General features: G+C 42.0%; 1 protein-coding gene across 1 annotated transcript in view; it reads left to right on the top strand.

Moving 5' to 3' along the window:
* The window catches only part of ADAMTS12 (ADAM metallopeptidase with thrombospondin type 1 motif 12), a 271,688-nt gene that overhangs the window by 201,377 nt on the left and 44,392 nt on the right, over positions 1-25,919 (top strand). The window contains exons 18-20 of the mRNA XM_033109831.1: positions 6,522-6,732; positions 14,029-15,141; positions 24,046-24,198. Of these exons, the coding sequence (XP_032965722.1) occupies positions 6,522-6,732; positions 14,029-15,141; positions 24,046-24,198 (1,477 nt within the window). The remainder of the gene's footprint in view (positions 1-6,521; positions 6,733-14,028; positions 15,142-24,045; positions 24,199-25,919) is intronic.

The raw sequence follows: 25,919 nt of genomic DNA, 5'->3' as shown, positions 1-25,919 counted from the left end.
CACCAAGTTTGTGCTAATTTGTTATAGAAACCAATGCAGGCAGCTTAATGCAAGAATAATGTAAAAGCAGGGGAAGAGCAGAGGAGATCCCTCCACCAAACCGTAGAAGCTCCTGAGCTTGGGAAACCATGTAATTAGGGTTTCCTCAGAGCGTGTGGCAAAGGAGTTTTGGGAATAGCACAGCTAGGCCCCTGCCTAAGAAAGCTTGCAGCCAGGAAGGTTCTACATGCACATCAGCAGGACGGAGCTGCTGTCAGGGCTGGGACCAGTGGTCCTGAGTCTGGATGCCTCGCCCCGTGCCCTGCCTCCTGGTCACTGTCCCTGCCGTCCTTGGGACTTTGTGGGTAATAGACATCTCTTCATATCTCAGCTCTAAGAGCAGCGCTGTTAGAATAAGGCAAATGAAGTGTTCCCCCCTCACCCTCACCCAGTGATGCGGCTTGTCGATTCAGAGCAAAATTTTGAAATGGACCAACTGCAAAGCTCCCTTGTCACACCATCGGTGATGAGGCCTCGCGCCAACAGGAGCTGGGCTCCCAGGCACCCACTGTGTAGTCCCAGCCTGCACATGTGACATCCGGTGCCCAGGTTTCTTGGGGAGCTGATGATGGTTTCTGCAGCTGTTGCGGCCAGTCCACATCATTGCCCTTCAGGGGAGGAAACCAGCCCATCCCGTTCCCCAGCTCCCACTGTCATGTTGGAAACATAATTTCCTCCAATGTGAAGATTGTACTTAAGGAAGAAGAGCAAAGCCTGAGCAATTCAGCAGTTCTTTTTAAAGCTTTGTCCTTTGGTAGCGTATTTTGTTATATAATAAGCTACTTTCCCCTCTGTCTGGCATGCACCTATTTCCCAAGTTCTGAGTTTCTTTGAGGCTATTTCTTTATATCATGAATGCCTGGGCCCAGCATGGAGTCATTAAAGATCAACACAATTAGCAGATCAAGCTTGAATTGACTCATTTCAGGCCTCAAGGTAGAGCCTTCAGAAAGAGAGAGTAATGATCCCAATAGTGCTTTTTAACCTTCTAAGTAAAATCTTGGCCCTTTTTTCATTTTTATACTCAAGGTGAAACACACACACACACACACACAAACACACACACACACACACACACACACACTTATGTTTAAAACTTATGATTACCTGTGTTTAGGAGATTACTTGACTTCAGCTAGCTATTGAAATTTCATTTTTAAAATTTATTTTGCCCTCAGGTTGTATATGTATTCCTTTCTCTGAATCCATATTTGCTTATTTAATGCATCTGGACTAAAATCGGGACTAAATCCTTTATCAAAAGTGACAGCGAGCAAAGTCACTTTGGTGCTTCCATGATACTGTCCATTTCTGTTGAAATAGATAAGGCTCTCTAACTTGGTCAGAGATTTTGACTTCTGAAAATATTAACTAAACACCACACATAACAGGTGTAATGTCTGAACATACATTCTGAACTAGGATATAATACACTAAATAGAATTCCATGAAGTATTCTGACATAAAGATTAATTTAGAAAAGTCCTTATTTGTGATTGCATTTCAGCTTCCCTAAATATTTATGAAAGAGTCTGGGGTAGAAGGTGGATATTTTCCCCAGATGGTACATGAAGAGATAAGGGTTTGGAGAAATTAGAGACCATGTCCTAGGATAAAGAGGTGGGGAGGAGATAATTTTTAAGAACCTACGAGTTCTTTTGCTTTGTTTATTTATTTATTTTTTACTGATGACCCTGCCCTGACGTATCCTAATGGCCTGTAACTAAGGTAAACAGGCCACAGTTCACCTTAGTGTTCACTCTTGGTGTTGGACATCCTTTGGGTTTGGACAAATACATAAACATACTTCCATCATGATAATATTATACAGAGTATTTTCACTGACTTGAAAATCCTCTGTGCTCTGACTGTTCATCTCCCCTACCTAACCTCTCCATCCCTGGCAACCACTGATCTTTTTATTGTCTCCATAATTTTGCCTTTTCCAGAATGTCATATAGTTGGAATCATACTGTATGTAGCCTTTCAACGTTGCATTTTTTTCACGTAGTAATATGTATTTAAGGTTCCTCCGTGTCTTTATATGGCCTGATAGCTCATAGTCCATTGTCTGGCTGTACCACAGTTTATCCATTCACCATTCAACCAATGGGAAGGACATCTTCATTGCTTCCAAGTTTTGGAAGTTATGAATGAAGCTGCTATAAACATCCAAGGACAGGTTTTGTGTGGACATAAGTTTCGGCTCATGTGAGAACCCACTCTTTTTCAAGACCTTTCCATGATTCCAAATCATTTATTCTTGAGAGGAGCACTGATTGGTAGATATTTTTATGCCATTGTACAATGGGGACATGAAAGCCTTCACAAAACTTTCTAAGGTCATTTAGCTACAAGCGGTCGAGTCTGGATTTGGATGCAGATCTATCTGCCGAGAAGTCTGTGCTGGTGCTACCACATCCTGCTACTGCCCTGGATCTCAGGATGGGCAGGTTTTGGTTCTAAAACCAAACCACAAAATTTAAAATATTTCTCACACCTTAGAGCACAATGATATAAACAAGCAGGAAAATCTGACTCTAAAGCTGAATCATGCAAGCAAATTCACAAAGGGATTAAAGAAAAGAAATGAAGTTAATATGCTTTTTTAAGAATAAATGAATAATATAAATGTTGATTGCTTTGTTGATATTCTTTGTTTTTGCAAGCTTCGTCCAGTAGTTTCCTTGGATATGAATTTCAAGTTGCAGCATCTTCCTCTGTCATCAAATTTTCGTAGTATCTGGAAGTTCATACCCATTATTCAGAGCTGTCATTCCCCTTTCCCAAAATGATTTCATGTGCAGGATTTCATATTTCTGGGTTATTGTTCTCCAGTAATAGTTTGTTTCTACATCTAATTTGGATATTCTATGTTCTTTCTCAAATGAGCATTCAAGAGAGATTTTTTTTTTAATTTAATAAACCTTTCTGATAATCTAAACATAAGTAATATGTATTAACATGGTGAGTGACATTCAGGATGAAAGTCTTGTGTAGCACATTCCAGGATGGAATAGCCTGTCAAGAAAGAAATTTTTGGGAATTAAAGTATATCTGATTCCAGGAAGAGGTCATTTGAGTCTCTTCTCCCTATTGATTTCTCTTTGAACTTTGGTTTACAGCAAAGCAAAGCTCTGCTAGATTACTGCTCCGATGGTGCCCAGCATATTTAAAGTGTTCAATAAACTTCTAATAGCAATTCATTCGACCCTGGCAGCTGCATGTAGGTTTCAGTGTGAAAAGAATGGCTCATGATTTAAATCAAGGTTTCTCAACCCCAGCACTATAGCTGTGTTGGGCTTGATAATTCTTTGTTTTAGGGGCTGTACCATGCATTGTAGAATATTTGACCACATTCTTGTCTTCTACTGACAAGTTGCCAATAGCACACTCCGCATCCCCACCCCCATTTGTGACAACCAAAAACGTCTTCAAACATTCCCAGATGTCCCCTGGGGAAAGGACTGTGAGACTCTCCATTGGTTGAGAACCACTGATCTAAATTAAAGGAATGGGGCCATTGAGACTAGAGAAAGGTCTATGAACATGAGGAGAGGAAATGAGCACGGTGTTTGTTGGGGACAAGAAAGCTACAGAAAATGAGGTGGAATGAACAGAATATAGTCAGAATGTGAAGACACTGTGTATAAAAGACAAGGAGCCAATAGCGCTTATATTGGTTGTAATAATGGTTGTTATATTGGAATTTGGAATGTCAGTTTAACTGGATTTTAGAATGTAAATGTTATCAGGGAAAAGATTAGTTCAAAGAAAGTAGCTATAAAAATTGAGAGTTTTTAAAGAGCAAGAGTTTCTATTTTGAGCAAGAACAGTTTTCTGAATAATGATGGTTAGAAAGAGCTTATTTTTGTATTTTATTGGTTTGTTGGTAGTCAGAGCTGTCAGAGCAAGCACTGGTATGGAAATCAGTAGAAGACGCAGGTAAGAGAGAGGCTGAAAGATTCTCAACCCTATCTCCTCTACTTGATCTCAGAGAGTGTCCACACTACAGTAAACTTTTCCCAGATAACTACAGACTTTTCAAAGGCCTCAAAACATACACACACACACACACACACACACACACACACACACACTTCTACATTGTAGGTAACTCACACTAGAACAACGGAGTCCATTCTTTGGAGAAAAATGTAAAGATAAACAACCAAATCCATTTATTTGGTACCAAGGATACAAATGGTTTTTAATCCTGACTTTATATAAAAGTCATCAAAGAACTCTTAAAAAGCACTGGTGCCTTGGCCCTACTCCCAAGAAATTCTGGTCAACTGGTCTACATGGGGCCTGAACACTAGTAACTTTTTGAAGGTCCTAACTACTGATACAGTAAGAATCACTGAGATAGCCCCATTGCATAGGACTTTTACAGTGTACCTGGGATAATAAGATTGACTAATGTTAGGGACAAAACAAGACAATGATCAATGATCCAGTTGTTTGTTACGTGCCAGCATTCTGGTAGGAGAATAGTCAATGGCAGAAACAGGAAAAATCCGGCTAGGCTGTTGTTACTTCTATACTGATTGAACCAGAGAGGTTGTCTTATTCAGGTGAATAAATGGGCTGGGTCTTTTGTCTTGCTGAGTTCTTTGCACGTTATATTGCCCTTCTCACCAATCACTCAGAGCATTTTAACAGTCTTCTGTTACAAATCTATGAATAAATATAAATTTAAATTGTCCTATTCTATTATGAATCTCCTAGAAGAGGTGGGATCGTGGCAGACACCAAAAGAATGAGATGGACAATAGAATACAACTTGGCAGTGGCTTCTGAACCCTGGGCCTGTAAGACCTTTGCAGGGAAATAAAAAGGACAGTGTTCACTTGAAACTAGTGACAAACATAGGCAAAATGTCCCCAGGAGACTGGAGGAAATTCCAGAATGAGAAAACAAGGAGATCCATTATCACTTTGGGGTGACATAGCTAAAATACATGAAGCAAGTAATTAGATAAATTACACTTCCAGTCAGCTCTGATTAAGGCCCTTCCAGAATGGCATTTTATATATTCAATAGTATGTCTGACCTCCTTTGGAAATGTCAGGTAAGATAAAGTGATTAAATTAATACAGTAGGCATTCATTTGGTTTCACATCATATGGTTCCAATATTAGCTCTTTATTCACACAAGACAGCTAGATGTCAAACACTAAAGAATAAATAAGTCACCTTAATTACTTGTTAACTAAAGAATATGATAGAATTGAGGAATAGATTCTTCTAATGTTTTTTAACCTTGAGTATGAGAATCAAAACAAGTTCTGCTCAAATCCAATATATAATAAATATAAATCATAGTACAAAGTTTTGTCTTCTTCAAAATTCAATACTATCTCAAGGTTGGAAGGCGTCCTTAAATTCAGGAATGAAGGACTTCATATGCTGTACTGTTTTCCCATGAAAAATAGAAATATTCCATTTTATCACTGCATGGAGAGATGAAGAAGCAAAGTAAACATTTAAACGATGGTGAACCCAAACCACACTGGACCAATACATTTGTTCTATCTTTTATGTTGGGAAGGATTTGTACAATGATGGAGAAGAAAATAAAGGGCCCCCAAGGGGGCTTCCTGTGACTTTCTAAGCTATTTCTATGTAACCACTGGACCCACAGCCTAGAATCTTGAGTAAATCATCTGTGATTCAGGGTAGAGAAAGAGCATACATACTCATTTTTCCACAGAGAATCCCGAATATTAACTTAGCCAATAGTTTCAACTGTTCAACTTGTCAAGACCAACTGACAAGAAATATCTTAAGTTTCTTCTTTTTCTACTTCTTTCTTATCAAAGCGACCAGTGAAAATAGTAACAGGGAGACTGAAGAAGATGGGGCGGGTGGGGGGTGGGAATGAAGGCGACCCCCTTGATGGATCGTCTCCTAAATAACTGAAAATCAATAAGCCTTTAAGTACCTGCTTTACATTCGATCAGGAGCCAGGAGACCTCAATTCTAATTGGATTCTTTCACTCAATACAAACAGTTAAAATACCAATAAATAATAACAAATGATCAAGTTCTTACTATGTGTCAGGCTCTGGGCTATGTACTGTCCATAACTTGGTGTGTCAGACTCTGGGCTATGTACTGTCCACAACTTGATTCACAACACTCATAACATCCATATTGTTACATCCATTTAACAGCTGAGGAAAGGAAGGCTTTAATTTGCTTGAAGTTGTACAACAGAAAACTAGACCTCAAGGTTTTTTGACTGAGAAGAGGGGCACTTTTGTTTTCTTGGTTCAACAATAGTATCTCCTGACTCCAGGTGCTATGCAGGACCCTGAGCTGTGACTGAACAGACAGAGCACCCCCTAGTGGGCTGGAGCGTCTCCAAGGCCCTCTCAGCTCAGCAATCTGTGCTTCTGCACCTGGTTTCTCTTTTCAGTGGTTGAATTGAACGTGTATGTGTGTATCTTCTCTCACATGTCCATGTGTGTCTGCAGGTGGTGGGCAGGGGAGTGGGAAACATGTTCGGCAACTTGTGGGCCCCACGGAGAGAAGAAGCGAACGGTGCTGTGCATCCAGACCATGGGCTCTGATGAGCAAGCTCTCCCGGCTAAAGACTGTCAGCACCTGCTGAAGCCCAAGAGTCTCCTTTCCTGTAACAGAGACATCTTGTGTCCATCGGACTGGACAGTAGGCAACTGGAGTGAGGTGAGCTCACGGGTTAAAAGGGAAGCTAGCATTATTTATGCCTCATCAGCACTACCCTCCCCACCATTCCTCATGAACCAGTCCGAGTGACTCTAGAGAAAATTGCACAAGGGCCAGCGTCTATGATCTCTCTCCTGTTTCCTGCATTTTCCACTGCTTGGTATTCTATCTTCTTGGTTTCTGTTGCTACAGGATCTTCCTCTCACTTGTCCAGTGGTCAAATACCTGCCAGGGATGAGCTGGATCCTGCTTGCACAGGCATACAACAGCTAATTGATAAATTGTTAAGACTTTTGCTGGCCCGTTATGAAACCACTGGTAGCATATCAGGGCTCCCCGCCCACCTCAAGAACCAGTTTGTTAAACATTTACCAGTAGTTATGTTTCACTGGAACTACAGTAGTTAAATAAAATCAAAGGTGTGTCACTGTAATGAAGGAATGACAGGCGGTACTCTTGACATTTGAAGACACCTCTCAGATCATCCATCTTTTCAGCATGTGTCAAGTCCAGACCTCAGCAAGGCTTACAGCATCAATTATTAGCCACATAAATTCAAATAAGTGTTGCATTTTCTGAAAATTAGTCTGATATCATTTTCAGAATATTGCTGGAAATCAGTAGGCAAAAAGGTCGTGAAAAATTCCCAGGCTTCAGTTTTCTTTGGGTCACCATGGAACATGGTACTACCAAACCCTGTGCTCCCAGACTCTGCAGTGAAAGTGGAAACCCTTTATTTCCAAGGGTCCTGGATTCTCCAGAGGCCCTGTTCTGCTTCCTTATGGGAATTTTAGTCAATGACCTAAGAAATGACTAGAAAATAAATGATCTTCTGAACCCAACAGTCAGAATTTATAGATGGCTGCTGACTTCTTATGAGCTTCCTTGGGAAGCCACATGCTTTCCATAAAAACACTGCCATTAACCAGAATATCTTAGGAAATCCTCTCAGGACGTACCTTCAGAGAAATGGAAAACATTTGGGTCAGGAGAATGCCACAGAAAGTCAATTAGAACCCTTTGTTTAATAAGTGATATTAGATTATAAATAGATTGCTTTTCATAGCTTATAAAAGTACTCTGAAGGTATTGTCTGAAGAAGAACTTGAAAATTTGTATAAGCAAATGTACCTTCTCTGAATACAACTAACTGGAAACAGAAAATACTCATTTGAATGCAGCCACTTTGATAACCTTATTTCCAAACCACTATTTCGTTAGCGCATAGTCACAGTTTAGGTTTATTTTGCTTATAATTCTGTGCAGAATTCTCTCTTGCGTATCTAGGAGAAATTTTTTTAAATGTCAAGCATGGTCCCTATATTGTAAAACTTCCTGTCAAATAGGAAAGGTAGAACCAGAAGAAGGAAAGACAAAGGTACACATGCAAAAAAAACATACCTACAAACTAATGTAGGTGTATTACTGAGACGTGCACTGATGCATGTGCACATGTCAGCCCCAGGCCAGAATATTCCCCCTGCTATTCCTGGGAGGGTACAGTGATAGCCTGTGGCTGCCTGGCCTGTTAGTCCACCGCCAACCTAGATTGCTGTAAATTACAGTGTTGTCAGAATAGGGCTGAATGGGGTATTGTGACTGGTGCATTAAACATGTTTACCAAAAATGTTTTGGCTGCCTCTGAAGCAGTTAGTAATTCTTGTCATGTAGAATTGACTAATTGCCAGAAGCTTCATGCTTTTTTAAAGGACTCTGCAATTACTTATTTGGCTGTGTTCATGTTTATGGGGAGGAAAATGATATGCTTTCACAGGAGAACAAAGGACCAAAAAATTGGCACAATGTGACAAGTACTCATATCTGTAGTTCCAAATACAGGCCATTGTATCGTGTATGGATAGCAGACACGGAATCCAGTGTCTAGCTTCCACTTGAGGGAGCTGAACAGAAAAGGCTGAGCCGCTGTCTTCATTCAGGAGATGTTGTCAGGAGAGGTGCTTTTAGTTAAATCAGCATCAGAATATTCACCAAATGGGTCTTCCTTTCTTCCCTTTGCTGTTTTGTTACCTAGCCCTCTAATGAGCCTTGCTGGAATGTGAGGAAAATGTCTTTGATATTCTACCTATGCCCAGATACTTTAAGAGAGATGATATAGTCATTCTTGCTGTACATAGTGTTTATGGTCTGGATTTTGTCTTGAGACTGACATTGGTTCATGCAGGGTGGGGCTCCAGCGATACACGATCATTTGGTCTGCACCCAGCCATTTGAGTCGCTCTGGATGAGTCTGATGCTACATCATAACTGGGTCAAAAGACCCAAGAGCTATGAGGCTCCTAGACTCCCATAAAATAGTCTTTCCTGGGCTGACTAAGGTGGGAAGAAGGAGAAGAGGGAAATCCATGAGTTGCTCTTCTCTGTCTAGGCACCTCTGCCAACCCAAGCAATGAGAGAAGGGTGAGCTCAGCTGTGCCAGCCAGGTACACTCACTCCTGACACAGCCAACAGTCAAATTTGACCCAGCCAAATGGGGACCTATTAGGTGCTACAGCTGCCCCCTGGGACCAAGCCCCCCGCCCCAAACTCAGGTTCTGAACCTCTGACTCCTACCCCCAATCTCAAATTTCATCAAGAATCTTATCCTGGGTTTGTCCAACCTACTTCTGGGCTTAGAGGGTAAAGAAGCGTGACTCTGTTGCAATAAAGACAAAATATCAAAGATTCCCTGCTCCCGTTTTTACTAGGTACCCCACTTCAGTGACAGACCTCATCAGAGGCAGCCAGGCTCGTGGTGAAGGGCACGGCCCCCTGGGTTTAGATTCTGGCTCTGCCACTTATTAGATGTGTGAATTTAATCTCTGTGGTTACTTCTAGTTTTCCTGTGGCTTGTTTTCTCCATCCATAAAATAAGGATAACAGTCGTACTTAGACTCAAGGGAAGTTATAACGATTAAATGAGTTAATATTTCTCAAGTTCTTACTAGAGCAGTGCCCAGCACATAGTAAGCTCTATACATGTAATCATTCGTTAGTAAAGTGAGTAGATGGAGTTAACAATAATGTCTACCATTTGTTGAATGTTTTCCACACTATGTAGCTTGTCTCATTTAACTCTTAACATAACTCCATGAGGTTGGTATTAGTTCATTAATTTCTCTGTTTTCCCTGGCAGTTAGACAAATAGATTTAGTGGAATAGTAATTTCTCGAGGTTTTCAAGCCCTGGTAAACCTTAATTTTATGGCCTTGAGCTAGTATGAAACTTCTCTCAGCCTTTTCTTGTTTAGAAAGACAGGGTTATTGTAAGCCTTAAAGATAATCCATGAAAACCCTTCTTCACATAGTGCCTGGCAAATAGAAAGTGTTCACTAAATGGTAACTTTATTATAAGGCAAGAAGACAAGGGTCACTTTTCCCTGCTGCTCTAATTTTGCAAGCCTGTCCGGTCAATGGCACCCAAATGTCCTGACGGAATTGATCACTGGCTCCCTACATTTGGGGGCCAAAGATCAATAGCCAAGGTCAGGGCCATTTTATGCACGGAGGACTGTACACACAGGGTTTAAGGCCTACAACTTTTTCAAGGGCCTACAGAAATGTTAGAGACCTGAGAAAAATCTAATGCATTGCTTCCATAAAAACAAAAGGACATTGCAAAATCAGAAATCAATATTTAATTACATATTAATAACAAATATTTGTTGGGCATTTAGTATGTGTATTAAATACCTTTACAGGTATTAACACAATACCTCACAACGGCTTTATTAGCCCCATTTTATAGGTGAAAAAACTGACGCATACAGATATTTAGAAATGTATCCAAGGTGACACAGCCTCCAAGTGATGGAGTCCAGGTTTGAAAGCAGGCAGCAGAGGTTTTCCTCTGTACCCTCTGCTATCCTGCCTCTCAGAGGTCTGCAAAATGAAACAATGTGACCGTTCTTAGTAGTCATAAAAAATGTGTTATGTTTGGAAACAGTTTGTAGATTGGCTTTTCTCCCATTGCTGGAATTCCAGACTCTATAAAATGATTGTTGAGAAATCAAAGCCACTCAAATTAAATGTTACCCTCACCAAATATTTTCAAAAGCAAAAGATTAAAAAGCCTTTCAAGTTGTTTTTACAGAAAAAGATTATATTTCACTTGAGACTAGAGATGCTTTTTAATATATTTGATGGGACATGTAGTGTAGCCTCCACCAGGCAGCTGTGCCCAGGGTCTGTGAAGATCTTTGATTAGCCCTTTCTGTGCCTGACAAAAAGTACACAAGCAAACAAATGAGCAAAACAATCAATCAGCCAAGTTACTGAGAATCTATGAAGTGCCACACTGTTCATTTGGGTGTTGGAGTGTACCAGTGACCCGCGAGACGAAGGGCCGATTTTCACAGACGCACTCTCCTGGCCCTTCACACAGAAACACTGCGGCAAGCACCAATGACATGTCTGCGGCTAAATGAGAAGCAAAGTAAAACTGTGCAGTCCCACAGGAGTTCCTGCTAACTGAAGGAACGCAGAGCATGGAAGGCTGGGAGACATTTTTGAGTCGCTTATGTTCGTATTTATTCCCCAGCTTCGATGAAGGTCCAAGATGCTGCTGTGGGGGCTGGACCCCTGAGGTTTTAGCCTCAACTACCTGCTCTTTTGGCGTGGGACATGTGTAAGTGCCCACATCTCAGTACTTCCCAGACGTGAGCAGCCCGTGCTTTGCCAGGCTTCCTGGAGAACACATGTGGGCACTCTTGTTTGGAACAGCTACTCACAGTAAACCAGTTGGGGGCCATGTTGATTCTCTTCATCATGGTAAAGTTTTAAAAATTATCTAGTATTAGTTTCCTAGGACTGCCACATAACAACGTACCACAAACTGGGTGGTTTAAAACAACAGAAATGTATTGTCTCACCACTCTGGAAGTTACAAGTCCAAGATCAGAGCATCGGCAGCGTCAGTGCCTTCTGAGGGCTGGGAGGTAGAGTCCGTTCCAGGCCCTCCTCCTCGCTTCTGGTGGTTTGCTGGCACTCTTTGCGGTTTCTTGGCTTGTCGACGCATCACCTTGATCCCTGCCTTCATCTTCACATGGCGTTGTCCCTATGTATGTTTGTATCCAAATTTCCCCTTTTTTTATAAAGACAATAGTCATGTTGGACTAGTGCCCCCCCGATGACCTCATTTTAACTTGACTCCCTCTGTAAAGACCCTACTTCCAAATAGGACCACATTCTGAAGTACAAGGAAAGCAGGTGAGCAGGCGTTAGGATGCTGATATATCTTTGGTGGTGGTGGGGGGGTGGGGAGCGGGGGGAATACAGTTCAACTCATAACAGGTACCTGAGTGTTTTAGCTTATTCTCAACGCTGGTTTTAGTATGAGATCCGGTCATTTCATTTATAAATTCCTGAGACCATGCGTTCAATATTTTCGTGTCCAAAGCATTAGTTATTTCTCTACTCAGCCCTTTCGCTCAAACTCTCTGATAAACCCCAAGTGTGTTTTTTAAAAAACTTTCTTATCACTGCAGCTCTGAGCCAGTTGTGAGCCCCACTCCCCGACAGTGCACCTCAGGTGGGTGGAGTTGACTAATTTAGCAGATCTCTTTCTCAGCCAGCTCCCCCAGAGCTGGAGTGGTGGCAAGTGAGGGCAGTGTAACTCCCCGGGAGGACATTAACAGATTGACAACTTGCTTGCCTGGCACAGGTTTCTAAATGATAAGGTAAGAGCATAAGATAATCATAGCAGACACCAGTTTTGAGAATTCTGAAACTACCAATTGAGATGAGTTCTAAGTGTGGCTTTGTGTCCTGCATTTATCTCTTCTGAGGGTCTTGACAGTTCCTAAGGAGATAAACACAGTTGGAAGATGTACTGGAAGAAGTGTGGGCTGAATACAAAACAGTACAGCTTTTTCTGGTGTGACTATGAGAAAAGGCCCCTTAGTTTTTAGGCCAATATACTTGGTAGAGAGTTAATGCTGTTCCACGGGCACAGTATACCCCACTGCTAAGGAATGGTATCCGTCGATTATTGGAAAGATTCGCCGCCTGCTCTCTTTGCTCACATCGGTAAACAAAGCAGATGGGGAGGAATGGTCGGGGTGCTGGGGAACATACACTCACGGGGTATCACACAGAATAATGGTTGGGAAGCCCTTTGACATTCACTGAACGTTATGCCATCCCCAGTCTCAAGAACCCTGCTTTGGGGTCAGAGATATACGACAGACAAATGTGAAACAGCCAGGGAAGAAGAATCCTGGACCGTTCACGTCCACATGCCAACTGTTTGGTGGATAACTTAAAATAACATCGGAAAGGAAAGCTAAACATGGATCCGTTTGGTAAAAAAAAATACAGATTTTTAAAACATCTAGAAATTTAGTATCGTGTGGCAACTACACGTGGTTTGCAGCTGGTGAGATTGACGAAATAAATATTCTTTACCAAAAATCCTGAAGAAGGATTGTCCTGTTAGGATAGGCCTGTGCTCTGGTATGCCCTACAGAATATGGAGGAAGCACTGGGAAGGGGCCCCTGCCATGGCCCCCATGGATAGGTCAGCACATGCTACGGGACTCACCTGACTCTGGAAACAGTGTCTCCCACCTTTGATTAACTACTCACCTTTAAATTTCAGAAAAGGTCTTAGTGATTGTCTAGCTTTTAATCTGACTCCCTCTAACACAGGCAAGTGAAAATGGAACTTAGGATGCCTGGGTGAGGCCCTGTGAGTTATAATAGGGCTGGATGTTGTTGGAGGGATGTTAAGGGGTCTTACTCAGATGCTGGTGTTTTTCCCCATTGGAAATTGTGCCTTTGTTGGGGGTCAGAGCTCTGTGGCTAGACGGCCATCGCTGGAGGCCACAAAGACCTCGGCGTCCATTTCCTAAATATATAGGGAGGGTTTACTAGCACTAACTTAATAGATTTCAGAGATTATATAAACATTTTACATTAATTTAATACTATCATAACCCTAGGAAAGATATTATCTCTTAAAAAGGTCAGGTGACATATTTAAATCATTGCACTCTTTGTAGATCCACCAAAGGTTCAAAGCCCAAGGAGACGTCAGCTGTACTATGTCATGGTTTGTGTTTTCAGTTTGTGGAGGATAAATGGTTGGTCCTGAGCCATAGCTGGTCCCCAGGAGATACATATTTCCATAGGAAACTAAAGGAACACAGAAACCAAATGTAAAATGTGTATGTGCATGAAAAAAGACAAAGGAAACAATTTCAGCTGCACAGTTCCAATTTCCTGTCCTGATTGTTGTGAATCTGAGCATGACAACCAATGCCTCTTTCCCACTAGACTAACAGGTGTCTCTCTTTTCCAGTGTTCTGTGTCCTGTGGTGGCGGAGTGCGGATTCGCAGTGTCACGTGTGCCAAGAACAATGATGAGCCTTGTGATGTGACGAGGAAACCCAACAGCCGAGCTCTCTGTGGCCTCCAGCAATGCCCGTCTAACCGGCGAGTTCTGAGACCCCCCAAAGGCATGATTTCCCATGGGAAAAAATTACCTACATCTGAGCAAGACCACTTGAAACCAACGACACCCAATCCCAGAATGCTGACCATACCCATGGTTCCTGAGCCTGTGAGCACAAGTTCTCTGGCACTCAGCAGCCCTAGTCCTACCACAGCCTCCGAAGAAGGAGACCTAGGTGGGAAATGGTGGCAGGATAGTTCAACCCAGACTGAACTGGACTCCCATGATGTCATTTCCTCTGGAAGTACTTCCCAGCCCACCCTCACTTCCTGGTCTCTGAGTATCCAGCCCAATGAAGAGAATGTTTCCAAATCGGCCCCTGGTCCTACCTCAGAGGGAAACCTTTTAGCCACAACAATGAGTGGTTCTCATTTGTCATCTTCCAGCAACCCTGTGACTTGGCACCTGACTCCATTTTATACTTTGACCAAAGAGCCAGAAATGGATCTTCACAGTGGCTCAGGAGAAGACAGTGAACAACCTGAAAACAAAAATGAAAACAGCTCTATAATATGGACCAAGACCAGGGGACATGAAAATGATGCTTCAGTGGAAAGAAGTACAGAAATGCCACTTGGACCTCTGCCAACACCTTATCTTTGGGGGATTTCCTTGCGGTCACCTTTCAGCACAGTGGCAGAAGGACTGCTACCCACCCAAAGGCCCACTATTCTCAAAAATGGTACACCCAGAGCCGAGGGGATGGTCACTGAAAAGCCAGCTAACACTCCACTCCCTTTGGGAGGAGACCATCTGCCAGCACCCTCAGAAAAGCTGATAAACCACAACCTCCCAGAACTTTCAAGCAACATGAATCTAACACATACTTCTAGACCAGTCCTGACTGAGGAAGATGCAACAAGTCTGATTGCTGAGGGGTTTTTGCTGAATGCCTCCCATTACAAGGAGCTGTCAACGGGCCACAGCACGGCGCGCTGGATTGTTGGAAACTGGAGTGAGGTAGGAGTTCCGTGTCTTACCCCATGCCTGTTTCTATATGGAAGATAGTTAAGGGTGTTTACATGCTTGTGCAAATTTCAAAATAGACATATGAAATATAGTCTAATGAGGAATAAATGTGAAGTAATTGGGTTATGCCCTCACCTCCTTCTTCACCTCCCAAACTCAAAAAAAAAAAAAAAAAGTGTCCAGGGAAGAGAACAAATGTAGTGAGATACAGTAAAAAGAACCTTGAACTAACTCAGGAGGCCTGAGTTAGCCAGCTGTGTAATAGTGGAGAATTCAGTCACTCTCTCTGAGCCTGCTTTTTATCTGCAGAATAGTGAGCTAATGTAGACCACCTCTAATGCCCTTCCAGCTATAAATGTGATGCTCCTATAATGGACAACTAATGGGCCTGAGTGCAGATTGCATGTAGAAAGCTAATGTTGAGGCCATAGTTTAAACTTGCCAAGTAATAACAGTTGCGATGGAAATCTAACACCACATTCTTGAAAAGAATTCTGTAGCTCACTGTATCCATGATTTCTTTTCTTTTTGGTCTGTTACTTATATGCAAAAATTCATTTCGGCCCATTAAAAAAATTAGAATATAGAGGGAGAAGAAAACACATGATGAAAAAAATGTTGGCCTCTGTTTTCAGGCTTCAGGAATTTGGCTAGATATTTGTTTTACCATTTCTAGAACCAATTCAATCCTTTGAAACATCGAAATCATTTCTCACCCATTTGAATTTTGAATGCAAAGTATATGAACTTGTTAAAAATAATTTGACAATTCAGAAGAGGACTTTGTGGCAAAATAATCACATGTTCAAATCACTGAACATTTTTTATGACAATTCACAACTCCACTTCTTAGCTAAAGAGAAGTGAAATATTAGCAGCTAATATAAAAATAACAATACATTTAATTTATAAAGCATGTTAATTTCCAAACCACTTTCATATGTAGTCTCTTATTTTCTCCTTTTGACAGCCTTGGGGAGCAGGTAGGGTCTGAGTGATACCAATTTATAAATAGGAAAACCAAGAATTTTAATGGTTCAGTGACTTGTCTAAGGACACACTTGTTAATTTGATAATGAACATTCCAACTCCACTCGGATCTGCTCTCTCTAGTGAATTGCAGCACCAAGTGACAACTTTGCTATATAAATTATTTCTTACGAAATAATCAGCATCGTTGGTTACGGAATTGACTCTACTGGCAATAAATAGAGAAATTCAAACTTCCAAAAAATTGTGTTTGCATTTGAACTATGTTTTCACATTGATTTATGTTTGATTTGTAAAGTAAGTTGTCACATTTCCTGTCAATGGAGCAGCATTTTATTATCTCCATTTGCAAGTAAAGAATCCAGGTTTGGGAGGAAAAAAAATATTTTCATGCCTAGAGACATCCAATCTGTTGAAAAAATGAGAGGAATGGGTCTCCTGATCCCTGACATTTTAGTCCGATTTTGTTCCATCAGCAAAGTTCTAATGGGGTCTTCACAACGAGGAGGAAGTTGACAGTGAACACTTATGAAGCGTGTACCATGTTTCATAGCATGATTTTATGCTAGTTAACATGCATTCTCTCATTTAATCCTCCTCACAGCCCAAGGAGATTGATAATATTTTGCTCATTTTAGAGATGAGGAAATTGAAGCTAAGAGCAGTTAAGTAGCTAGCCAGAATTACACATACTCATGAGTGATAGAGCAGTGATTTGAACCCAAGAAACAGATCATAGCCTCTGAGCCATTGTTTTGCAAATCAGAAAACATCACCACTCTCTCTGACTCTGTTCAATTTGTTTCTTCTTTGGTTATATGACATAAAAACAATGTTAGTCATGAGGTGACCTTGAGTAGACAGATAAGAAAAATCACAAAGTTCGCAAGAAAGTATTTTAAAATGACACTGAGAGATCCATGGTTACTTTTGAGCTCACAGGGCCAAATGGTCCCTATAATGTCACCACAGTGGGTTCAGCCTAAATAGTTTGAAACAAAATTGATCTGTTTAGGTTTTTTGAGTGATGTCCTTGAAAGGATGGACATAAAAGTAGTACCCTCAAAACATATCTTCCCTTCCAAAAACACAGAGCAGCCCTAAAGGACAGATAAATAGGCTTGTCGTCTTCCATCCATCATACCATGTTTCCCCGAAAATAAGACCTAGCCAGACAATCAGCTCTAGTGCATCTTTTGGAGCAAAAATTAATATAAGACCCGGTCTTATTTTACTATAATATAAGACCGGGTATGATATGTTATGATATGATATGATATGATATGATATGATATGATATGATATGATATATGATACCGGGTCTTATATTAATTTTTGCTCCAAAAGAAGCACTAGAGCTGATTGTTCGGCTAGGTCTTATTTTTGGGTAAACACTATAGCAGTCTGGATAGTGTGTGTCTTCTGCAAACTCAAAGACAGAGAGAAGACGTTATGGAAACTTAGGCTACTATTTAATTCGTAGTGTTTTGTTAATTAGTCAATGGAGATGAAGTCTAAAAGCACCTACAATTAAAGACACTTTGGGCCTTGAGAAGAATACAACCTGGTCAAACAGAATATGAAAGAGTAGATGATAAAAGGCATAGATATAGGATTGATATCAGAATAATCAAAGTATGAATGAGATGTGTACAGTATGCATACGTAATTAGGAATATCACGCACACACACACGAGAGGCTAGGCTGTTGTAACAAATAGAGCCAAACAAATTATGGTTCACCAAAACCGAAGTAGATTTCTCACTCACACACTAATACAAGGTAATTTCAGGTCTGCAATGGTGGTGGTAGAGAATGATGCTCTGATGCATGTAGTCATTTGGGAATCCAGACTGACAATGGTTCTGCCATCCTCCCATCATTTGCTCTGGGGTCACCATCCAGTCAGTCAGAAAAGGAAAAAAACATAGATAAATGTATTCCTGTAAGGGGTTTCATGGGCAAGGCCTGGAATGGGCATGTATTACTTCTGCTTACCTCCCGTTGTCTAGAACTCAGATCACGTGACCAAACCAAACGGCAAGGCAGCTGGGCAATGTAATCTAATTGTGTGCCTAGGAAGAAGAGGGAAAAGCTTATGGTGAGTCCTAGCAGTCTCTGACACTGAATAGCATGTCCCACTGTGTATATAAATAGACAAAGAAAGGAGGGATGATGAGTTCAGTTATAGATCGAGTTTAACTGATGGTACTTCTGGGATATCCAGATGATAACCAGAAGATGTTTATGTGTGGGCGTGTGAGGTTGTTGAGACTCAGAGGTGAAAACTGGAGATGAGATTTGGTAGCCATGACCAGTAGGAAGAAGTTAGTTTGAGCTTTAAGAGTGAATGAGGTCACCCATTAACCTGCAGGATGCAAAGAGGAGTGGGCCAGGAATGGGACTCGAGAAAACATTCGCCTTTTAGGTAGCTGGCTAACAAAGAGATCGCACACGGAAGACCAGTAAGGAATAGTCTAATTCTTAAGATATAAACCAAGATGTCTAGGAACATAAGGACTGACAGTAGATCTAATGGATTTGACAGTTAGCAGGTCACAGGTGACTTTGGAGAGAGCTTCCGTAATGAGATGCAGGGAGATACCAAAGTGCAGTCCACAGGAGAGCCCCTGTAGGCTGCTGTCACCGTCCTCAGACAGAAGAGTCCCCATATTAGGACTGTGAATAAGGATGGACAAGCTCTCGGTCCACAAGTGAATACAAAAGTTTCATTAAAAAGTAGCTTGAGAATGACCCAGAAATCAGTTAGTTTCCTGTCCCATCCTCTTTTCATCCATTCCCAAATCCAAAAGCAGTTGTGGGATTATTAAATTCAAATGTGTTCTAATGCTTTTGTCCTGAGGATATTTAATGTGTGAATTAATTGATAAATGTCCATTGATTCTATGAGATTACTATATCAAAACAAACTAAACCAAAATAAAAGTACACATCAACCCTGATAACTATTGACTGATACATTTTAATTATAGTAAATCAGGATACACGGAATTCATTTTATCTCAAATGTCATCATTTGACTTTGACAGAAGTAAACTGTCTTATTGAATACATGGCAGCTCACCAAAAATTTGGCAACCGTGGTGGAACCATTGAGAGCTCTTCGTTCCAGGCAGTTTGGCTGGACAAGGGAACTGGCCCAGATTGCAGTTTCTCAAAGCTAGAAGGATAGTACAGAGTTGCACATTTGGCAGGAGTTTCCTTCATGACCGGGCTCGGTGCCGGCTCCTTTTATGCATCTTTTGAGACAAAATGCTTAATACATAGAATTGTCAGAAAGGATCAGGACTCAGGATGAAAACTCTGGGTTTTGAGCTCCCCACTGCCCGATTCTGTATTCTGCTCATTTCTGAAGCCGTTTCTCTAGGCTGGCCCCCCCATAATAGTACCACTGGCCTCTCAATCACTAAGTCTTAGAAACTCCAGCATCACAACCTGCCCCTGTGCCACTAAAAAGAACCCTAACAGTTTTCAAGTCAGTGTGATGTCATCATTCTGTCATCTCCTCTTTATTATCTGTTAGTTTGGGGCCCAGTGATTTTCTATCTAATGGTAGGAGGCATTTGGAAAAGAGTGGATGCTTTTGTTTGTTACCATGGGGGGGGGGCGGGGGTTGCTACCAGCATTCCATGTCTGAGAGCCAGAGATGATGCAAGTTCTGTGACATCCGAGGAAGTCCCTTACAAGGAAGAATTGTCCAGTCCAAAATGCTAGTAGTGCCCCAGTAGTCAAGAGTGAGGGACCCTTGGTTCCTACTTTTGCTTAGGATACCTTCTTGCTGTTTTATGCACTTCCGGTCTTTCCCCTCTCCAATGCTTTCCACACATCATCACAGGAGATGTAAGACTGCCAAATTAGTCTTCCGAAAGGAATTTTCTAGTCATTCCAAATTCCTGCTCACAAATCTTTAATGTCTCTCCGTTGAATATCAGATCAGATAAAATCCACTCTAACATCCAGCAGCCTTCACAACCTTATGTAATCCAGCTTTCAAACCATACTACCTCCCACTTTTCTTCATCCACCTTAAGCTTCCACCAGTCTTCTGCCCCTCTCAGTCTAATGCCTTTGTTTGTACTGTTTCCTCTACCTGGATTGTTCTCTCCTTTCTCCTCTGCCCTTTTAAATCCTGCCTGTTCTTCAGTATCAAGCTTTGAGCTGCTTCAACTATAAAGCATTTCCTGATCATTAAGATTGGAAATAATTTCTAAAGTTCCCTAGCATTGGATCTGCAGTCTCCCTCACTGGGTCCTCCTATTTTCTGTCCTGTGTTGAAGGGCTGTTCGTGTCCCTCGTGTATATATCATGTTCCTCTGACTACTTGTGATTTCAAAAGTTAAACAATTGATATAAAAACCAAGTTAACACTATAAATGGACGTAAAGTATAAAACCATACTTTCTGGGTTTGAATTATGGTTCAATCGCTAACTGTATGTCCCCAGTCTTCTCATCTGTAAAATGAGGATAATAACAATGTCTGACTTATAAGTCTGTTGTGAGATAAAAGGAATAACTCTGTGTAACATAACACAGAAGAGTGTCAGGTATATAGTATTACTGGACTCAAGGGGTTTGCCACTTCCGGTATTCTATTCAAGAAGGAGACGTGGTTGTTGTTAGGTAATTTTATTTACTTGCAGCAAGTTAAGGAGACGGGATTCACATCCAAAGCTCTGTCTCTCCAAAGGGAAGCTTAATCGTTGTTATATGCACTATTTGGTTAATTGCATGTTGACTGCTTCTTTGCAGTTGGCTATAATCATTGGGATGGGTTCCTGTCAAGTTCATCCTGTTTACAGCTGAGTCTGCAAAATACTGTGCTATATTTTAACATTGAGCAAGAATAGCATTTAGTAAGAACAACCCAGACCCTGAGACTCTTGTCCTAGCTAACAAATAGGAAGCACTCAGTATTTGCTCTGATAATCTCTGTGCAAAACAGAAAACAGGTGCTATGAAAACAGCGTGCATGGGTGTGGCTCTTATTTAGACAGAAAGTCACCTCTCATGGAATTGCCTCTTCGTTCAGTCAGATCCCTGGGCCAGTTAGCTCTGCAGTGGTGTAAGTGCAAGTAACAGTATAATTGTCCACAGCCTTTCACAGCGGTTTTCGTGTGATTCTGATGTTGCCGCTCCCCACATCAGTTCCAGTTCTAACCACGCTGAAACCTGCTCCTTGACTTGTAAATCGGTTGCCATGGGTCACTATCTGTTTGCAAGGCAAATGGAAGTTGTCCCTCTACTGCCTCAGGGTCCTCCTCTCTTCTTTGATCCTTCACTCCCAATTTGAAACTAAAATAAGTGACAATCTATGGAATCCCATTTTACGTTTCCTGCATTCCATGGACATCCTCCCGTCAGTTTTACCCTTGGACTGCTGTTTGCTGCCTAAATAGAAACCGTCAAAAACGAATGAAACAAATGTCGGCTCATGACCTCTGAATCCAGCAGAGCTCCAGATACAACATACATCTTCTATATGTAACGTAAATATGGTGCAAAGAACTATAGCTATCACTTGACATTTACCAGGGTCATCACTAGCCTGGGAATTTGATCTCCCTAGCTCCTTTCCTGGATTTGGGCAAATGTCATGTGTTTCTCCATGTGGTAATATGAAATTAATAACATTGTTTGTGTGACATTGAGCATGGCTTCTAAACTCTCTGGGCCCCCAATATCTGGAAAGTGGCACTTCATAGTGCTGACCTTGCAGGTGTGTTGTTTTTAGTAGGTGATATTTGTAGAAAACTAACTGTGTGAATGAATTATCTCTGTGGTCTTTATAACAACCCAATGAAGGAGGTCTGAATGTTTTCACCAGTTTTTCAGGCTGGGGAAGTTAGGAGACTGCAAAAGATCATACAGTTAGCCAACTGCAGACTATAATTGTACTTTGAATCTCAGAAGGTTAGAGAAAATGTAGAAAGGGTAACTGTTATGTTGTTGTACCAATTGTCTGTTGCTACAGTAAAGCTGTGTAACAACAACCACAACAGCTCAGTAAACATTTTTGTTCATGAGTCTGTGGGTCCGCTGAGAGGTTCTGCCCATCTGGGCCAAGCTTAGCTGATCTCAGCTTGGCTTGTCTTGCATCTGCTGGAGGGTAGGCTGAAGCCTCACTGGTCTGGGATGGCCTTCCATCCCAGCTGCGTCACCCAGCTCTGTTTCCCATGAGGTCTCATCCTGCAGCAGGCTAGCCTAGTTTTATACTCATGGCAGAGACAGGGGTCCCGGGTAGAAAATTGAAACAAGCAAGGCCTCTTGAGAACTGGCAAATCATCCACTGCATTTTATTGGCCCAGGAAATTTGCCAGAACAGTCTTGATTCAAAAGCTGGGGAAATATGTTCCACTGCTTGATGAGAGGAGCTGCAAAGTCCCATTACAAAGAGCATGTGTGTGAAAACTATGGGCCAACTAGTGCAGTCAGTCTATCACAGTGGTCAATGCATTTCGGCTATTATTGTCTCTATTATGTACATAATATAGTAGTACATAGGAGACAGTGTAGGAACTCAGGAGAGATGAAAACCAAATCCTAAAGAACTTTAAGGAGGAGGAGAGATTACCTCCATAGAAGAGCCAATTGGGAAAAAAAAAAAATATGATCTAGGCTATTTTTCTACTCTTCCCTGTCTGTGACTCTGTAGCAAACTTACTTACCTGTAAGTAACGGTATTATGTTATCTATGTGTTATCTATGTGTTATAACACAAGAGTTTGCACAAAGTGAAACATGAAATTATATGGAGGGGGAAAATGTAGGAGAAATGCAAGGCTGGTTTTTATACCTCACCAAAAGAAACGTTCAAAAAAGTCATAGATGGAACTTCCACCTTTTTTTTTTTTTTTCCATTAGCCCAGAGCTGTGTTTCACATGTCCAGAAACAGCCGCTCCTTCTGAGGATGGACAGGGGAGAGGGCATGCAAGAAAAAACAACTGTATGAAAGAATTAGCCACACAGAATGGAAGAAATTATGGAGGGGAGGGGAGTTTGTGTAGTTATCAAGGTGACCCTATGCTAAACCTGAGATATTTAAGAATTATAAATAAATGAAAACATCTTGTGAGGATGGGCAATCCATCTGGCTAAAGGTGACTAATTTATTCACCACCAATCAGCCAAGTGGTGAAAAGCATCATGTGTAACATCTTTCCAAGTGGAGTCTGAGGACACATAGCCTCTGTGTCACTTGGGAGCTAGTTGGAAGTGAGTGCTCTCCAGCCCTACCCCAGACCTACTGAATCAGAATCTGCATTTAGTGAGGCCTCCTGGTGACTCCTATGTACATTCATATGTGAGAAGTGCTGCCACAACATATATCATACTGTGTTTTGGGGGCAGAAATCCTAGTCTTACCAGCCAGCTTGCCAAGCCTTGGTTTCTTTGTCTATATACTCTAACAATACTACCGGTCTATACCAAAGTTTGTCTTGGAGAGGAATAAGTGAAATAATGTCATTGCTATGGTGTGTGAATATAAGGTAAGACGCAGAGGCATGGGTCTGACGTCTACTTGGAACAGCATTGGTATGAAATGCGGCAGTTTGGCACTCACGCCAGCATAATTTTTAAAGGGAAGCAAATTCCCATTTGCATTGGGTTTTCTTCCTACATATAAATCAGGGATTCTCAATCCTGGCTGTTTATTAGCATCACCCGGGAAATTATTTAACTGACTGATGTCTGGGCCCTATCCAAAGAGATTTGGATTAATTTGCCTGGGGCAGGGCGGGCGCTGGTGTTTTTTAAGAGCTCTGCGGGTGGGTGGTTTTAGTGAGTTGCTGAGGCTGAGAACTCCCTCCTTCAGTGTGTCAGTGGGTGTGTCTGAGGAGGTGGCCCTCAGCTTCTGCCTCTCTCTCTCCTTGCCTGCGCAGTGCTCCACCACCTGTGGGCTCGGGGCCTACTGGCGCCATGTGGAGTGCAGCACCCAGGTGGATTCCGACTGTGCTGCCATTCGGAGGCCTGACCCCACGAAGAGATGCCACCTCCGCCCGTGTGCCAGATGGAAAGTGGGAAACTGGAGCAAGGTAACTTATCAGGCTCAGCGATATTGGGGGACGGGGGTCATTTATATAGACCTTTGCTAAGGCGGGTTTCTCTTCTCCTTTCCTGCCTCCCTGCCTCCATTCTGCCTCATTTCTTTGATAAAATTGTGGATGAATAAATCATAGGCATTACCATTGACCTACTCTTGTGTAGTCTTAGAACAAGTACAGAGTTTTTATTAACGCGCTTATTTTTATCTGCCTGTCTTTTCCGTTACCAGATAAACTGGGGTGGGGGAGTTACATTTGCATAATTAATTGCTTGTCCAACATGCAGCACTATTTCTAAATTGCTTAAATTTAGCATCATAATTAATAATTACACATTATCACATGTGTAATTAAATCATGACTCAGCAGCTGCTCACAAAACAAGTATACCGTTTACTTTGCCAGACCCGAAATGAAAACAAAGCTGAGCCGTAAAGAAGAACTTGTCTTTAACAATGTATTTCCGGTAGCCATCTTTTTCCAGTGCAGGTGTGTTGTCTTTGCTAATCTGGCTGTGGTGACTCATGTCACTGTGCTGTCTGCATAGTCCTGTGAAAGCCAGCACTAGGTTTTAGGACTCGCCAGCTTTAGCGCTCTGGGGCACTGACCAGGCCCAACCTGCCTGTCACCCTGGAGGCGACTGAGCCAGCTCCTGGGGTTACGCCCAGGCCATAAGACACTGGTTAATGGAGGGGGTGAGAGCCACTTGGCAGGAGGGGGTGCAGAGGGGGGAACCATGTATACACTTCGTTTGCTAAGCACACCCAACCCTGGGATGCCCTCCAGGCACCTGTCTTCTCTCCTGGGAACCGATTTCCCTTGACAGCCTTGACATAGAAGGTAAAAGGCAGAGCAATCCAGAAGTTTGGGGAGACTGGCATCCCCTCTAGAAGTTAACACCCTCAGGTAGTGGCGAGCTGATGTCCCCCGACAAGCAGCCCCATGAGCTGTCTCACTGGACTTGTCTGATTCTCCTGACGGACTCACCTGGCAGACAGAAACTTGGAATGTCACTTCTGCTTTAGGACGCTTTTCCCAAAGTAAGGCTCTGATCCTTGGGAAGAGAGGGAAAGTAGGGCTACTCCCTGAGAAAACTACATTGCATTTCTTTGATGCCTGCCAACCTCCCTTTCTCTTTCAGAAATGAATGCTCACTCTTGTTTTTTTCTACACCAACTCATAACAAACTCAGGGGGCAACAAGGACTACGTGCTTAGCTACAAATTCGTTTCACTATCCAGAAAAATCTCCAAAAACATCTGTCTGCGACCTTGCCAAGCGCTGACCAAATCCTACAGGTCCACTTTCCCATCATTGCTAATCGTTTCCTTGGAAATTACATGGCTCATAAAAAGGACTCAGCAGCTGCTCACAAAACAAGTATACCGTTTACTTTGCCAGACCCGAAATGAAAAGAAAGCTGAGCCATAAAGAAGAACTTGTCTTTAACAGTGTATTTCCGGTAGCCATCTTTTTCAAGTGCAGGTGTGTTGTCTTTGCTAATCTGGCTGTGAAATAGCTCACACTTTGAAAAGGTCACTCAGTATAAAACCCTAGGAATTCCAGCTGGTCTAAAACCCTGAATGAGAGTCCCAGAAGTTCTTCTCCAGGGTCAGACCTTCTAAGGAAAGCCCTGCTCTGCCAGGTCATCCCTTCCCTGCCTGTCTCTGGGTCTCCATTTCTCATGGCCAGAAAGGGTGGCAGTTACTGTA

The sequence above is a fragment of the Rhinolophus ferrumequinum genome, chromosome 7 (assembly GCF_004115265.2).
Source record: "Rhinolophus ferrumequinum isolate MPI-CBG mRhiFer1 chromosome 7, mRhiFer1_v1.p, whole genome shotgun sequence".
In the NCBI taxonomy this organism is placed as follows: Eukaryota; Metazoa; Chordata; class Mammalia; order Chiroptera; family Rhinolophidae; genus Rhinolophus; species Rhinolophus ferrumequinum.
This window is presented reverse-complemented; position numbering and strand designations above follow the sequence as displayed.